The sequence below is a fragment of the Pocillopora damicornis genome, chromosome 1, assembly GCF_964200805.1.
Source record: "Pocillopora damicornis chromosome 1, jaPocDami1.2, whole genome shotgun sequence".
Classification (NCBI taxonomy): domain Eukaryota; kingdom Metazoa; phylum Cnidaria; class Anthozoa; order Scleractinia; family Pocilloporidae; genus Pocillopora; species Pocillopora damicornis.
In genome coordinates, this window is record NC_142670.1 from 35,857,281 (window position 1) to 35,874,611 (window position 17,331).

At 36.3% G+C, this 17,331-nt stretch overlaps 2 protein-coding genes across 3 annotated transcripts; one reads left to right on the forward strand and one right to left on the reverse strand.

Annotated features, from left to right (window-relative positions):
• Positions 1-608: 608 nt before the first annotated feature.
• Positions 609-8,389, reverse strand: LOC149053552 (diacylglycerol kinase theta-like). Its single transcript, XM_089202977.1, has 12 exons — positions 8,115-8,389; positions 7,358-7,389; positions 6,698-6,845; positions 6,409-6,450; positions 6,000-6,151; positions 5,340-5,492; positions 4,494-4,739; positions 4,177-4,267; positions 3,690-3,751; positions 3,199-3,241; positions 2,497-2,844; positions 609-2,178 (listed from the first exon to the last, which is right to left on the reverse strand). Exons 5-11 carry the CDS (start codon positions 6,071-6,073, stop codon positions 2,632-2,634), a joined length of 882 nt encoding a protein of 293 aa, XP_089059103.1. The 5' UTR covers positions 6,074-6,151; positions 6,409-6,450; positions 6,698-6,845; positions 7,358-7,389; positions 8,115-8,389; the 3' UTR covers positions 609-2,178; positions 2,497-2,631.
• An 83-nt stretch (positions 8,390-8,472) lies between these two features.
• On the forward strand, positions 8,473-17,123 carry LOC149053553 (uncharacterized). Of its 2 annotated transcripts, XM_089203175.1 has the most exons (5): positions 8,473-8,611; positions 13,970-14,032; positions 14,715-14,808; positions 15,960-15,993; positions 16,755-17,123. In XM_089203175.1, exons 3-5 carry the CDS (start codon positions 14,736-14,738, stop codon positions 16,831-16,833), a joined length of 186 nt encoding a protein of 61 aa, XP_089059301.1. In that variant the 5' UTR covers positions 8,473-8,611; positions 13,970-14,032; positions 14,715-14,735; the 3' UTR covers positions 16,834-17,123. The 2 variants fall into 2 exon arrangements, with proteins under 2 accessions (XP_089059301.1, XP_089059300.1); XM_089203174.1 differs by lacking the exons at positions 15,960-15,993; positions 16,755-17,123 and adding an exon at positions 15,212-15,947.
• Positions 17,124-17,331: the final 208 nt, after the last annotated feature.

A 17,331-nucleotide genomic window follows, 5' to 3' on the forward strand; every position in this document is an offset into this window, starting at 1 on the left:
TACTGCACTGTGATTGGTTTAGAAGTCTCGCACCACCCTTTGTTCTGCCTTTTAGGGTGTTGACTCGTCATGAATTTTAGTCCTTAGTGACTGCTTGTGATATTTCATTCTTGTCAACCGCTGAGCGAACTTAAGAAATTCAATAATTTGCCATTGCGGTTAAATTTACTGGGGGACTAGAATTTACGCTCCAAAGTTATATTTCCAGTGAAGGACTCGAAGGTGTAACATGTAGAGATACGCAGCTAATTATGACCACTCTTGAAAGAGACCTTCAGTTAAACCTGAGTAAATCGAGTCACAAACCTGAGTGAAACTAACTCAACTTAAATAACTTTACGTCTGTACAACCCACTAGAAGCAAACCGGAAAATCTTCCCTTCCATTCTACACTCTTCCTCGTGCTACACAGCCAACCTTGCCTCTGGAAGTCTGACACAGTGAGGACGAGCATAAACGTGGGGTAAGTGAGAGTAAAATCGAATTAGAATGAAGGAAGGTGTCATACCTTCCCAGAACCTCGCCGATTTTTGCTCGCTCTCTTTTACTCTTCTCTCCTCTTACCGCGAGCCTATCACCAGCTATGCCTTTAACGACGCAAAGAGAGGTTTTCTCACAAATTTAATTCACGCGGATCACATCTACATGAACTGATCATTTTATAAAATGAAACATATGGAGAAAAGGTAAATCAATAGAAGGCGTTCATGCATATTAGCTTGTTAATGAATATTTCTGCAGTTAAACCACTTTTTACATATAATTACAAATACAACATTCTTTTGAAATATACTCGAACTTATAATATCTTCAAATTCACCGGTGTCTTCTGTAAAAACTCCATTTAGGGGACAAGCTAAGCTTTCAACTCCACCTTGAGACAGATTTCAACATTTTATATCGCACCTTTGATATACGATTGTAGAACACCAGGGTACGCGTATCGTCGACTCTCAAGTGTTTTCATTCCTATCGAAAAATTGCGTTAGTTAATCGTATTCTTCTCACTTTTTTCTAGAGTATGAAATCTTTAATAAACTGTGATTCGTCTAGAAATCTCGCGCCACCCTTTTTTTCCTACATACGACTATGGAATACCAGGTTACGGGTTTGGTTCGTTAGCGCGTAGCGTCTACTACAACGCCTTTGCGCATTTACGGGCGGAACGGGGAAAGACAGAATGTGGCCAAGACTAGTTCAGAATCATTTTATACCACTTTAAATCAAATGGCCGGTGTTAGAAATTGACTCCAATAGCACGAATGGTAATGTACATTGAAGAGTTTCGAATGGTGAGGACTGAGCCACTCTCCTTATTTCAGCCTATATGACGAGCACGTGATGTTCATGTGATTTCTCAACCAGCATACATTTCGTGCTGGTAGAGTTTCACAATTGGTTCAATTTAACGTACTATAAAGATAGAATTTTAGTCTGCACTGTTTACAATACAGCGTATACCCAAAGCGATACAAATGACAGTAATTTCCTTTACAATTTCGAATTACATTTTCTCGGCTAAAGCAATACTTAACTAGATGAAACTTTACAAGATTACCAAGTTAAGTATAAATCAGAGCTGGAAAAAATATCCAGTATGGTTTCTAATTAAGCTGCCATAAGCCCGGGGTAAGTGTTTAATCGTCATAAAAAATAGTTCTTGTTGCGCTGGGGCTTGCAGGAGGGCGAGACGAACTTGTGGGTCTTCTTTTGTTTTTGACTTTAACCTTCCTCTTCGATAGCATCAGCGCCTAAAGAAAAAAATAAGTGAACTTATGATTAAATTTCTAGAAGTGTTCGATGGCAGTTTTGGTTCTAGCAAAATTTTCTTCATTCTCCAAAGAATTCTGAACCAAAGTCGTCCGGTTATAAACGTTTTATTGAATTCTTGGATGAAAATGTTGACAAAAAAAAATAATAATAAAAAAGTCTCCCAGTTAAAAAGATTAAACTAAATTGATTTTTCGAAATGTTCTAGGTGCATTTTTAACACTGAGATATGCGAGTCCAATCACAAGCCTTTCATTTTCCCCAAACGGCAATCTTTTACAGCGTCGTTACACAGTTTTCTGTAAATACCTGTGTTAGTATGGGCCGTACAATCACATTTCCAGGAGGCTGCATCCAAGGTTCACCATCTACTTGTACGGGCATCTCTGATTTTAATTTGATGTTGATCTGTAATGAAGTAATAATAATTGTCATCAATTAAAAAAAAAGCTTTGAAGCGGATGAATGAAGAGGGTAAATTTCTAAAGAAATTGTGGTTCTACGTCGGTGTGGGGGGGAGGGGAGGGGGGAAGGGAAGGGGTGGTATTATAAGATAGTTTCTTCTATCAACTGATTTTATAAAGTAAATATGCCGGGGAAAATGACGCTACGCCATTGGTGGGAACATAGTAACGTGAAAAACAGAAATTACAAGAGAATAGTACGAGGATAATCAACTTATGGCTTCATTATGTTATTTACTGGATTACAACCAGACATCTATACCTGGGCTCCCTGTGCTAGCCGAATACCAGTCCTGATTCCACTTTGAATTTGACCCTTTTAATAACGAATTCGTCTCAATTAAGAACTAAGGCACCATTTTTATCGCTAAATAAAAACGTTTCCTATGCAAATACTTTAGAAAAAAGGAAAAGGCAGGATACAAAAATTGTGGCAGTTAGTAGAAAAAAATACGCGGAGCAGATTGGAGAGAACAGTATGGTGCATATGCCTGCTGATGTTAGGGTGTGAAGGGTAAAGATGGTAGTGATTCTGACTCACTAGGTGCATTACTCCCTGAAGTCCAACCACCTCGACAAGACCGTCACAGTGACAAGCTGGGGAATGACCCTGCAAAAAGATTCAAGCAATTTCAATTGTGTTTGGAAAAGGAATCCAGGATTGCATTTATTTCGTTTAACTTCGCTTTGCGATTGGTCCAGATAATTCAAGTCACTCTCTCAACCAATCACGGGCAAAACTAAAATCAACGGTAGTTTGGTCATTTGCTACTTCCCGCGCTATTGGCGGTTTGGACAATTCTACTCTTCGTACTTATTGACTTCTTTATAGTTAATGCGCTGAATCTTTGAGTCTTTTCCAGACCTCATCTTCTAGGGACAACATGTCATGGTTATTTTATCAGTTGTTTGGTGCTAAGAATATGAGCAGATATCACCACTAAATTCATGAAGTACTACATACATCTTCTTTGTCTGGTCCCCATGCATCTGTGCCTGCTCCCCAACTGGCCGGTAAACAAATTTTAAAAAAAAAGTTAAAGCGCAAAATTTATACAAAAGAATAAAAGACTTTACAAGTAACGAAGTGATAATCGCAGGTCAGCTGCTATCAAAGTAATCTCAGAAAAGAAGCCTTAAAAATTCAGACTTTGACTAGAATCGAACCCGGGCCTCCCAGATAATAGTTGGGGACTGCTGCAAAGTCACGTGATGTGAGTGAGACAAATTTTAAAAGGTTGTTCGTTCCCGTAAAGGAATCAGATCATAATTATATGAAACAAATAATGTTGACCTACACGAATCATACTTTCACCGGGCGTAAAAACTGTGCAGCTTAAAATTACTTGTTGAAGCCGATGTGCAGCGATTTTCTTGCAATTAAATTGAAAATCTAACCACTGCAAAGTTAATTCGAGTTAATTTGATTGACCTCAATTTCAAGCTTTTACTTACCTGCCTATGTTCAGAATTACAATTCCTTCTAGTGTTGGTAAGTCAAGTTTTTTGCCATCAATCTGCAGCGAAAAGGAAGTAAATAAGATACTGGTCCCTAGAAAGTTAAAGAGGACGAAAGGCAAACAAGCACCGCAAAACTCCAAAACAAAACGCTCAGGTGTGATTGGAGCATGAAATAAAAAATTGTGCAAATGATACGCATGCAATCATTAAGAGTTGAATACAACTGACAGACGATGATGATTTGGACCAACACTCGATGCTAAGTAAGTAAATTCTGATACAGGGGTTTCAATAACCTTTTTCCATAAGCAGCTGTCGATGGTAAAATAGGCGGCTGTGGCCGAAAAGGGGCAGTATGGTGAAACCCAAACATGAACCCGCTTGCAGGGTAAACAAAAGGCAATAAGAGGTCTTATAGTCAGCGGTACACCCCTTTTATTGTGATCAGCCATTCAATACCATCGTTCTACAGATTAATCACCTCTATTTCGACCTCTTGAGTAAATGTCCGCGAGTAGCCTTTGACCATTTTCTTTATACCTGCTCTAAAGTAAACTCCTTTGTTATGAAGCCTGAAACAAAAAGAAACCAAAAAAAAAAAAAAAAAAGGGGGAATTAGAGATTCAACAGAGTCGCACTAACATTAAATTGCAAAACACAAAGTCGGGGTTTTTTTCAACCTATCCCTTTTCAAAAGAGCTTTCAACGGAGGTTAAAATTTATCCGGAGTTTGAGTACATTAAACGCAGTAAAGATGAAACAACAGTACATCTCAGAAGACTATGGAACCTTTGTTACCATCCAAAATCTAAACAAAGCTCAGCTCCAATTCCGATGCCAAAGTAATTATTCATGGTAAAAATACTAGGATCGTCTTCTCTTCCTCCCATCGAGCCAAGCGCACTGTCGTTAGTTTCCGCTGAATCAAACATGACACACCATCTATCAAGAAACACTTCGTGTGCCTGAACAACGGCCATGAGAAGCGATACAGGACTCTCGCCACCAGAGTAACCACCTCCCCAATGGAGAACACGAGAGAGATCATTACCCGTAAGTTGAGAATCTCGTTCAATCTCCCACTCATTTTCTAGCTACTATGGAAATCACGAGAGAGATGAATACATATAAGCTGGGAATCTCATTCAATTTCCCATTCATTACCTTGCTACTATAGAAATCACGAGAGAGATTCATTCATACGAGAGTCTCGTTCAATTTCCCACCTGTTCTCTTTTCACTTTGCTACAACACCTGAACGGCAGCTTTTCAAAATACGCTATAACGGTTTTTCTACTAATTTAAACCTCTGCTATTAATCGTAACTTGAAAATGCATATAATAACCGTATAGAGTTCCAGACTTTCAGTAATCAATACTACTTGATTTACTTTCAAATACTACGAACTTTTCAGGCCTAAAAAGGGAAAATCTGCATGACTTTCCATGGTCTCTATCGCTTAGAAAACACGAATGACTAAGTCATGAATAGTTTCAGATTTTCATCCCATTGACCAAGTTTGTCTAACGAGTCTTGAAATCTATGACATATCGCAGAAAAACAAAACGTACAAAGGTACTTTTGTCTCTGGAAATAAATTTTCTTTAATCGTGGGGAACACGAATACTTTGGAAAAAATCCACTTACCAATGCCAAGAGGAAGAACTGCTGATGCAGGCAGCTTACACTTTATCTCTTGAACAACATCATCCAAACATGACAGCACCCAGCCAACTGTGCCGTCACCACCACAGATCAAGACACGAAAATCAGAAATAGATCTGAAAGCATAAACTCTGAAACAAAGATACAAATCGATTCATATTTTAGATATTCAGAGATTTAAAGACGATGGGACAAAGCTGACAGAAGAAGACAAGGCTTACAGTTTTGAGTATAGAATAGCTGTAAATGATTAATTTGGGAAGCAACCTATACAACAAAATATAAATCGCTCTTCTGCAGGACGACGTCATATAAGGAAAACTAACCGCCACTAAAAATTTTACATCAATCTTTACCACTTCCTTTGCTTGTTCCACCTTGAAAGCGAAGCTTGGGGGGAGACATTGGGTCATCTCATGTAAATATGGGTATTGCCCTTTAAAGGGTGCAATCTGCACTGGAAAGATTCTGCACCCACCCATATCTGCACTATGGCTTGATTAGCTCGGCCTCGGTCAATTCTCGTGGACACATGAGTCTAAGGAGATAGTTCTTACTAAGTAAACAACTTCCGTGTAACCTCAACAAATTCGGGTGGGAATTCGTCTCGATATGGAGGGGGAGCGAGTTTAACATACCCTGATAATGGGCCTCCCTCTAAGAGGCTGTACACTTGACTAGGGTTGAGCAGTCTCTGGAAAGCTGTGAACATGTCTGCTCCCTGACCGCCACCACTTTTGGAGTTTACCAGTACTAGAAGGGGTTGGCTTCCAGGGGGGAACAGTCCAGGCTATAGGGAATAACGAAAAAAACAAAATAGGCATAACTCCTTAACTGTAGGAAGAGAATACCGATATGCAAGAAACAGAAATCTTGATTCCAGTCAGTCTTTTTCAGTTCATCTGTTTTTTAAAGTACTTCTAGGAAATGCTCTACAGAAAGAACACAGAATTCGCTTTATACTTCCCATGGGCACTGCCAGTGATATAATAATGTGTCTTAATTATTAGATACATGAACTGAGCTCTAGGATTAGTAGTAACTCACCACAACTTGAAAACACACTTTTCACCTCACAAAATTCCATGGCTACAAAACAATTACAAGAAAAAATATGAGAACAGCCAAAAGCCTCCCTTTGAGTATTTTAATGCGTAAAATATTAGGTCGCCAAGGTGTTGTCAATCTTGTTACCAGGGTCTCTGTCACTCTTAAATAGCTGAATGGATATGGCAGATGGTCAGGGAAACGAGGACTCAGGAAATGTACATTAGCCCCTCATAAAACAAAGATACTTGTTTAGAAGCATCTAAAAAACAAACAAAACAGAACTTACTTTCTCCTAGAATGTTGCCAATCAAAATTTTGTATTTGCTTGTGTCAAGGCCAACTGGGAGACTACCAATGCATATGCATAAACTGCCCAAGGGTTCTATGTTTTGCCTCAGGTAGAATCTTGTGGGTTTCATTTTCCTTACAGACTTCTGCAAAGAAAAGAAGTACATTAATTTTTATAAGGAGTCTGACACCTTCAGATGAATATAAGATCTATTATTAATCATTAAAAATCACCTTGCAGTTATCAAAGGAAGTTAATAACAAAATGGGCGCAAAGACATGAAACTATGGAAAGCTAAGTTGTCACCACCTTACCACCATATATTCAATGGCTGTAACTTACGTAAAAATGAGAAAAGTGGAAGGCAAAAAGGCAGAGGAGCCCCTCACCCAGATAATTAACCCTTTACACCCAAAGATCAGTGTGCATATTCTCCGTGCTGTTTTCTATACATTTCCTACGGTGCTGACATGGAGATTTTGCTTAACAATCAAGAGCTCTGGTATTTGTTGATCATTTTTTTAATTCTCATGACCTTAATGTTTGATTCAGGGGTGATACTGTAAGGAGAAATTAGATGTTGGTCAGTCTAAGGGGTAAAAGGGTCAAACTATTATACTGTTTAATACTACATAACTACATCTACTGTTGACTTACTATGTGAGAGGTTGATGATTCTCTGTTAGCTTCTGTCCTTCAAATGACAACTAATAGATTTTCCAAATGTACTTCCTATTAGTTTTTATTTACAAAATTATATTACATTATGATTTGTGTATTGGTAAACAAACATTAAACTGTTTGTCTCATGATGTCAGAGTCAGGCTAATTGATCGATCAACATCTTTTTAATCCATCAACACCTTCATCAGGTGTTGAGGTCGAAAGTTGATATGTCACTATTTGCAACACCTTGGTTTGTAATTATTGGCGGGTTATAGCTTGCTGTCATTGGAGTATTTCGATACTCATTAATTATTCCCTTAAAGGTCTACTTTGTTACTGATCAGCTGTTATGCTATTTGATAGTAAGCATTTCAATTCCATCATCTCTATTGACGTATTAGATTTGTGTATAAGTTGAACAGTTAAAGTTAATATCTAACCCTCTACCACCTTGAGTGTTGTACTATGAATATTGACAAGTTTTCAAGCAGAAAGCTAATAAGAAGACAGGTCCTTAATGGTCGGCTAATGGTCGAATAAATGAATATTAGGTTATATTGTTTGATTCAGTATCAAATTTTCATGGCTGAAAACATAAATATGTATCAATCACACAATGCAGTGGACTGATATGTTGATTTTGCAAGTACAGTGTATAGAGGCCATATGATTACATCAATCAGAAATATAAAACTATGTAAAACCATACTATGTAAACTTGACATCATTTGATTCCTTATCCACTTACCAAGAGACAATATGCAGACCTCCTTCCCTGAAGAGTTTAAGTGAGATTTGTCTTTGTATTGCCTTCTTTAAGTGATGCACTGTCGCATTTTGGATGACAACTACAGCTGAAAGTTTATTAAAAGGCATATAAAATTATATATATATGGAGTGGATCTTCCCGTATGTTCCCCAAATTTTTTCACCAAAGAGAACCATCACTTCTGGATGCGATAGAGAGTCAATCTTTTTCTCCGATTCTTCTGGGCTCTCTTCGTCCGCCATATTGAGTTGAGGTTCATTCCCAGGCTTTCTCGAAGTGCAAGAAGAGTTGCGCCTGCCTCCGCTTGCCACGATTAGATTACAGCCGACATTTCAGTACACTCAAAGATCGCGTAAATTGGATGATGATCTCCAATGAAGAACAACTTAAGATTGTTGTTCTGTGGTACTTTTTTTTTTTCATGTGGGTATGCTGCTGGAGCTAAAAAGGAGAAGGATCTATAAACTAATGTTGAGGTATGTGAAGAGATTGAAATCTCAGACAAGCTTCTTGCGCTTAAATTAGTTTCTTTGTGATCGATCGGGTGCTAATTTCTGCAATTTTGAATTTGGATTTTATCTTTCTTCGAAAAAAAAAGCGAGCATTTATTAAGTCTGTGAAATCGATATTATTTGAGGGAAAATTCACGAAATTTGTCGCGATAACCTACCCGCGCGGATTTTGTTATGCAGTCGAGAAGATTAGAAGCTTATGTTTTTAATTTTGCATACGTACGGTACGTACGGGAGGAGTCTGGGTGAACTTTATGGCAAAATATGTTATACTGAAAAAAAATCGATATTCGTTTGTCAGCCAAAAGTGGGTAAGCTAAAGGTTGTTGTTGAAATATCGATGAAACTGTTGATATGTATTGTGTATGCCGGTTGATAACACTTCTGTGGTAAATGTGAACGAGAGGATTAGTCCTTCGCAGGCGAAAGATGCTAAAATATCACGCGATATTTTTTTTTTGTCCTTTTATCGCGGTATTTGTTTCATCGATATTTAAAATAAAATTTTTTCAAGCGCTCCACACATGGAGAAAAAGTGGAAAATTAAATAACTAAGAACATTTTTGCTTTTTTTGTTCAAATACATGCACACTACATAATAGTCTGGGCTATTTGAGAAGGAGTGTCACGACAGGTGGTCTAAAGTGATGCAAGAAATTAATAATTTATTACAAATCTTGTCTCCTAGCAGCAGTGATTACTGGTTAATATCATGGCTTTGATCTTCTAGTTTACATGAAATATAATTTGTAAGGACTTAAAAGCATAGATCTTATTAGAAATCTGTAGACTGTTCTTCAATAGATGGGTGCAACTGGTTCATATGTGATTCACCCTGGTGAAAATCTTTCAAGGATCTTTAAGGATCTTACAAGATCTTCATGAGGACCTTTGAGGATCCTCTTGAGGATCTTCATGAGGATCTTCAAAATTCTTGTTAAGATCTTCAAGGATCCTTCATTTTCTTGCCAAGATCTTCAAGGATCTTTCATTTTCTTGCCAAGATCTTCAAGGATCCTTCATTTTCTTGCCAAGATCTTCAAGGATCTTTCATTTTCTTGCCAAGATCTTCAAGGATCTTTCATTTTCTTACCAAGATCTTCAAGGATCCTTCATTTTCTTGCCAAGATCTTCAAGGATCTTTCATTTTCTTGCCAAGATCTTCAAGGATCTTTCATTTTCTTGCCAAGATCTTCAAGGATCCTTCATTTTCTTGCCAAGATCTTCAAGGATCTTTCATTTTCTTGCCAAGATCTTCAAGGATCCTTCATTTTCTTGCCAAGATCTTCAAGGATCCTTCATTTTCTTGCCAAGATCTTCAAGGATCTTTCATTTTCTTGCCAAGATCTTTGAGGATCTTTGACTTTCTTGACAAGATCTTTAAGGATCTTTCATTTTCCTGTCAAGATCTTGTCTGGATCTTCAAAGATCTTTACATGAACTTTGAAGATCCTTTAAAGATCTTTGAAAATTCTTTGAGGATCTTCCAAATTCTTGTTAAGATCTTTGAGGATCTCTCATTTTCTTGCCAAGATCTTCAAGGATCTTTTTGAAAATTTTGAAGATCCTTAAAGATCTTGGAAAGAAAATAAAAAACCCTTAAAGATCTTGGCAATAAATTGAAAGATCTTTGAAGATCTTGGCATAAAAAAGAAAGATCCTTGAAGATTTTGACAGCCAAATTAAAGATCTTTGCAAGAGATTTGAAGATCCTTAAAGATCTTGACAAGAATGTCAGTGAACCTTGAAGATCCTGGCAAGGAAATGGAAGATCGTTGAAGATCTTAGCAAGAATGTTATAGAACCTTCGAAATTTTGACAAGAAAATAAGCATACTTAAATCCTCATACTAAGTTAAAAAGAAAAATTGAACCAAACATAAAAAAATGAAGATAAAACTTTTTTTTTATTGCTAAACGAGAATTACCCATCCTCTTCTAGTTGGACTACTTCTACACTATTTCTGTTCAGACTTTTGGTTAGTACTAAGATTTTCATTTTCCAAAAAATCTGGCAACAGTCCAGCTCAAAGATAAGAAGACCAAAATATATGTGTTAAACTTGACTATGACCAGACTCAGACTACTCTTACAGAGGGGGTAAACATGAAAAAAAGGCAAACAAGAGTACTTCAATGACTATATTTCTGAACCATATTAACCTATATACCAAAGGAAAGCTTAGGAATCACACATACTGAATATAACTAATATGTTGCCCTAAACTAATTTGTTATTTGACATCAGATCAATTTGTCCACCATATGGTGTGAAAAACCTAGGTGAACTTGAGAAAAGATAACTGCACAAAGATTGCATGAAATCAAGTGTTTTTAGTGTCAAAACAAAGTACTAGGGTCGTTCTTTTGGATGAGCTGAGCTGAACTTTTGGAGTCGTTTATATTATGGGCACAATGCCCGTTCAAAGTTCACAGAGATTATTAGGTGAGTTATTCCACAACATCTTACTTAAAATTCAGCTTATAGAGAAACTGTTAGCTTATCCAACTCAACTCAGTAAGAGGATACAGCCCTGAAAACTTCAGATTAATTGAACTAATACATCCTGAGGTACAAAATAAGTGTTTTCGGGAATTCATATGACAACCTCTAAAAGAGCTTTTTAAGTTGGTTACACAGAACCAAGTAAATTCACACCTTCTTCAGAAACATGTCCTTCAGTGAGCGTCGAGGAGAATCTCTCTAGATCGATAAGCCTGTATCCTTGTCCCTGTAACACATCATTTGCATCCTCACTCTCCAAGAGCTCAGAGTAAGAATCATTAGGCGAGGATGGCATCTTCATTTTCTTTCCAGAAGTACCAATGAATTTTTTTCATTCAGCCCCAGAGTCAGAGCAATCGCGAGACCTTCTTGGAGTTTGATTGACGATTTCGGTTGTTTCTGTCTCTCTTTTCGCTTGTTTCTGAACTCCAGAAAACGCCTTTCCTTTACCTTTATTTCTGTGTACATTTTCCCTTTAGTTCCGACCATTGTCGATGATATTTGCCGTAACAACGAGCTTCTTATGTTTTTATGCGACCGTTAAAAATCTCGGCGCGTATAAATTCCTATCCCATAATGCAAAACCCTCTTTGTTGTCATGTAAGTAGTCACAAAGTTTCCCGAAAGCCTCGAGCATGGCGTTGCTATGCGGTAACCTTCATTACACTCATTGCACAATAATTTTCTGCGAAAATTCCTTGTTGTGTTTAAATTATAAACAGTGAGCCCTCAATTTACAATTTTGTTATGTTTGAAATTACTTGAGGATTTCAAAGGAACCTAATTCATAATGCAGAGATGTGGTAGAGATCTTGACAAAGTTGCCTTTGAGATCCACATCAAATTAAAAAAGGATCCTTACAAAGAGCTGTACAATATCATGAAATGAATCTTTTAAAGATATTTGGTAGATCCTTTTCAATTCCTTGAGGATCTTAAAGGATTGTAGAACAGATCATGCAAAGATCTTGACTAGGATCCTTGTAACTCCTAATCAAATTCTTAAGGATCTTAGCAAAGATCCTAGCAGGATCCCTAAAAGGTTCTTTTGAGGGTCTTTAAAAGATCCTCATTAAATCCTTGAGGATCCTGAAGGATCCTTGAAAAGATCCTGCAAAGATCTTGACTTAAGGATCCTTGTAAGATCCTGATCAAATTCCTAAGGATCTTGGCAAAGATCTTTACAGGATCCTTGAAAGGATCTTTTGTAGGTCTTTAAAAGATCCTCATTAAATCCTTGAGGATCTTGAAGGATCCTTGAAAAGATCTTGCAAAGATCTTGAGTAGGATCCTTGTAAGATCCTGATCAAATCCTTAAGGATCCTTGCAAAGATCTTAATAGGATCCTTGAAAGGATCTTTTGTAGGTCTTTAAAAGATCCTCTTTAAATCCTTGAGGATCTTGAAGGATCCTTGAAAAGATCTTGCAAAGATCTTGAGTAGGATCCTTGTAAGATCCTGATCAAATCCTTAAGGATCCTTGCAAAGATCTTAATAGGATCCTTGAAAGGATCTTTGGAAGGTCTTTAAAAGATCCTCATTAAATCCTTGAGGATCTTGAAAGATCCTCAAAAAGATCCTGCAAAGATCTTGACTAGGATCCTTGCAAGATCCTGATTAAATCCTTAAGGATCCTTACAAAGATCTTGAAAGGATCCTTGAAAGGATCTTTTGAGGGTCTTTGAAAGATCCTTGCTAAATCCTTGAGGATCTTGAAGGATCCTTGAAAAGAACTTTGCGAGGATCCTTATGAGGATCTTTGTAATATCCTTTGAGGATCTTTATCAAATCCTTGAGGATCTTAACAAACGTTTTTGCTTACAAAGATCTTTGAGGATCTTTTACAGATCCTTTAAAGATCTTTTAAAGATCCTTGTCCTTAAGGATCTTTGGCAGGTCTTTGTCAATCCTTGAAGATCCTCAAAGATCCTGTGAGGTTTTTCACCAGGGCATACAACGTAACTCATACAATGTAACAATGAATTATATTCATACATGTACCAATCCAATAAGCACAAGATTTTAATTTTAATATGTATTAGAGAAAAAGTATGATTTGTGCATTTCTGAAGAGTAGTTTAAATACCTGACTGTGTATATATTCAGTGTTGAATTAAGACAAACAAAATGGAGTTGAGAGGGGAAATTCCTACAGTCTCATTAAAACATTCACTAGATTTTTCATTCAAAGTATGATGTTGAAACTCAGTAGAATATGAGTGACACAACAATTTTGTTAAGAATATTCTCAAAATAGTTGTAAAAAAAAAAAGCTTGGGCCACTATAATTTTAGCATTAGAAAAGATGGTCTGCACAGTAATTTGAATATCCTCTGCTCTGTGATGGCTTTTGGTGTTCTTTTCAATGAACTATTTTATTGCCAAATTTGGAAACTGGTGGGCAATGGACATAATCAAGTAGATTGTGTTAAATTAGAGGAGTATTGTAAATATAATTAAGTGAGGGGGCAAAATCAAATCCAAGGGATTAAAGACATTACTTAAATTCCCTCTAGGGTTTGCACAGAATGCAGTTATTTAATTTCTTAAATTATAGAAATTTTCACACTAATCAGGAAAGAATGCAAAAATGAAGACTTATTAGTCTAGATGAAATTTTGAGTTTTCAATTCTTTTTCTAGTTTAGAAGCTTCTAGTAGAGCTAGTAAATATGTTATCATTATCTGTCTACACTTTTTGGTTTTATATCAGAAATCTCAGTCCTTGAATATTTTAACTGCTGACTTGTGCATAATTACCATATGGACAGACTTTCCATGAAGTATTCTATATAAAATTATATGATCTTTCTATTTCAGTACAAGCCTGCTACCTGTGAGGACAAAGCAGATAATGGCGACATTGTGTCTGTTCACTATACAGTATGTATATATATGACTTTCGTGTTGTCTACTTCTTACTTGAAAGCATTACAGCGAATTCCAAAGGAAAGGATGCTCTCACATCCTTACATTTTTCAAGCCAGAAATTTGAACCAAAAATTGTTTTAGTCACCTGGGTGCCAAGCTGTTATTAATAAATAGAATTTGGCATCCTCTCCCTTTAGCTTTCTATTATCATTTGAAATTAGACTGCCTAAACAAAAAGGCAAAAATAAACTGCCAAAATAAAAAAACAACAACAACAACAGCAATAACAACAATAACAACACAAAGTAAACAACAACAAAAAGTAAAAACCTGATCTCAATTCTTTTTCAAGATGTGGCCATCACAAATGTTTGAATTTCCTTAATTTGACAATAAACTCTTGAAGGGTACACTGGAAATTTGAATCAAAATTGTTTTAATCACCTGGGTGCCAAGATGTTATTAATAAATAGATTTTGGCATCCTCTCCCTTTAGCCTTCTATTATCATTTTAAATTAGACTGTCTAAACAAAAAGACAAAAATAAACTGCCAATTGAAAATAAAATTTAAAAACAACAACAACAACACAAAGTAAACAACAACAAAAAGTAAAAACCTCCTCTCAATTCTTATTAAAGATGTGGCCATCACAAATGTTTGAATTTCCTTAATTTGACAATAAACTCTTTTAGGGTACACTGGAAAATGGACAAATGTTCGACTCATCCCTGGCAAAAGGAAGGGAGCCACTTGAGTTCCAGTTGGGAAAAGGGAAGGTTATAAAAGGTAACTTGCTCCAGGCCTTGTTGATTATTTTGCAATACTATCAGGGTGATTTAGTTTTGGATTCATAAAGCCATTAAGCCAAAGTTGTCAGTCAACTGCTCTCTATAGCAAAAAAAAAAAATGTAAAATCATGAGCTGATGAGAACACAGTTTAGCAACAATATATAAAGCATGAGAACACTCAAGTGAGCATTTGACTGGCAATTAGTTTTTTTTTTTTTAATCTGATTAGCTGAGAATATGGAGCAAGTGTTCTTGCATGGCCAATCACATAGAAACTTGAAGTGAAACCATAAAATTAAACTTAGTTACTGTCAATACTTATACTTAGTCAAATGAAAATTTTTCTAATTGCAATATTTTGACCTTCTTTACTATCTGGTTTCTGATCCTTTTTTAAAAGCTCTTAGTTAAAACCATTTTAGAGATGCAAAGATATCCCAATTCTTCATTTCATGTAAATGAATAATTCTCTTGACTCACAATATGTGAATTATTTAGCTACTAAAGTTTTACTTACAACTATGTGACATTTTGTTGGTCATGTATACATACATAGTGAGGTATAAAAATTATAAGGAGGAAACATTAAAAGCTAAACTAGAAAGGAACCACTGTCCTCAGTCAAGTGTTCTGGTGAATTTGATTATATGAGGTTACCTTTTGTGATATCTAATGTAGATTGAGCATCAATGAAAACAAAAACCAAAGTATAATTACTGTATAGTGATTTTAGATATATGAAATTGATATATTTGCACTGCGATGAAGAAACAAATTTAGGAGATCCTTGCAGCTAAGAACACTACTGAACTAGAAGTTGAAAATGGGACCTGAGAAAAATTCAGGCCCGTATGGGATTTGAACCCATGACCTCTGTGATACCAGTGCAGCGCTCTACCAACTGAGCTAACAAGCCAACTGGGAGCTGGTCAATATGTTGGGTCCAAATAAACCATCCAGGTGATGAATAATAATGACTTCCAATATTTTGAGTTCTTCTTTTGCCTGGTTGGTAATACTTCTTTTAAAAGCTCCCAGTTAAAGCCCTTTTAGAGATGTTAAGATTTCCCAAATTGTGATTTTATGTGAACTGCAGTGACGGAAAGTTCACCACTTTACAAGTAATTGCCACCTTAACTTTTTTACAGGTTGGGAGATGGGTGTAAAAGGAATGTGCATAGGGTAAGAATTAGAAATATTACAGTATGCATATAATGATTTTAGATATATGAAATTCATATATTTGCACTGCAGCGAAGAGATGAAATTAAAGGATCCTCGCAGCTAAGAACTCTACTGAAATGAGTAGTTGAAAATAGGACCTGAAAAAAATTTCAGGCTTGTACTGGATTTGAACTCATGACCTCTGTGATACCGGTGCAGTGCTCTACCAACTAAGAGCTGGTCAATATGTTGGGTCCAAATATACCATCCAAGTGCTATACATACTACAGTATGTGATAAAAAACAACAATAAGGTCAAATATTTTCATCATGAGCAGGTTTTTGTCATTAGCAATTAGTGCCATTGAGGAAGGGACTTCTTCTAAAGTGGGTCTTAGCTTAGCAGGATTTCCTCAAGTGAAAAAAAAATACCTGCTTAAAATTTTACTTCTAAGCGACAAGTTGGGGTGCAAAAAATCGTGCCCATGGATTGATACTATTTTCCAAGTTCTATTAATTTGAAATAAGCTATTTGCAAACATAACTGACAACAAGACTGGCATGGCAACTTTTAAGTAAAACTCCCTTTGGGCTTCATAGCCCCTTACTGTCTTAACTGCCTTTCTTATTCTTCTTTTCACATTGTTTATTCTCTACAAGTAAATTCAAAAACCCCTTTTGGTTGATCATTTTTGTAGCTCCCTCAAATGAGTTTAAAGAAGCAGTGCTCAGGCTGATATTTTTCAACAGTCCTTGATTCTACTTTTTCTCTTTTGCAGTGAAAAAAGAAAATTGATCATCCCTCCTCACCTAGGGTACGGAGCTCGTGGAATTCAGAATGTTATTCCTCATAAGTAAATGTTGATTGTAAAAATGACCATGGGGGAACTAAGGGGGCCTATAAATACAGAAAATTGCCCGAGCAGAAGTGCAAGTCCTGATTTATGACACAAGTGATATTTGGGAAGTTTACTTAACCCTTTAACTCCCAAGATCTGATCTTTAATTCTCCCCTGTAGCTGCTTCACATTTCCTTATAAATTAGTTATGAGAACTTGATGCTAGATCAAGATAGCAGCTTCTACCTGATAAGTTTGAATATTCTCATTACCTGTTTGCTGAAGAATGTATGGATATTGTAGGGAGAAGTTTTGTGTTGGTAGTTAAAGGTTAATTGAACTTGGACGACCAAAACTTTTCAGAACGTCACGAGAAGCCATTAATCATTAAATGCAAAAGCAGTTTGTATGATTTTTGATTTTTAAGTCATTTTTCAAATCTCTTTGTATGTCCTCAGTCACACGTTACTTAGAATAAGAAATTTCCAACGAGTTGGAAAATGCAACTATTTTCTTT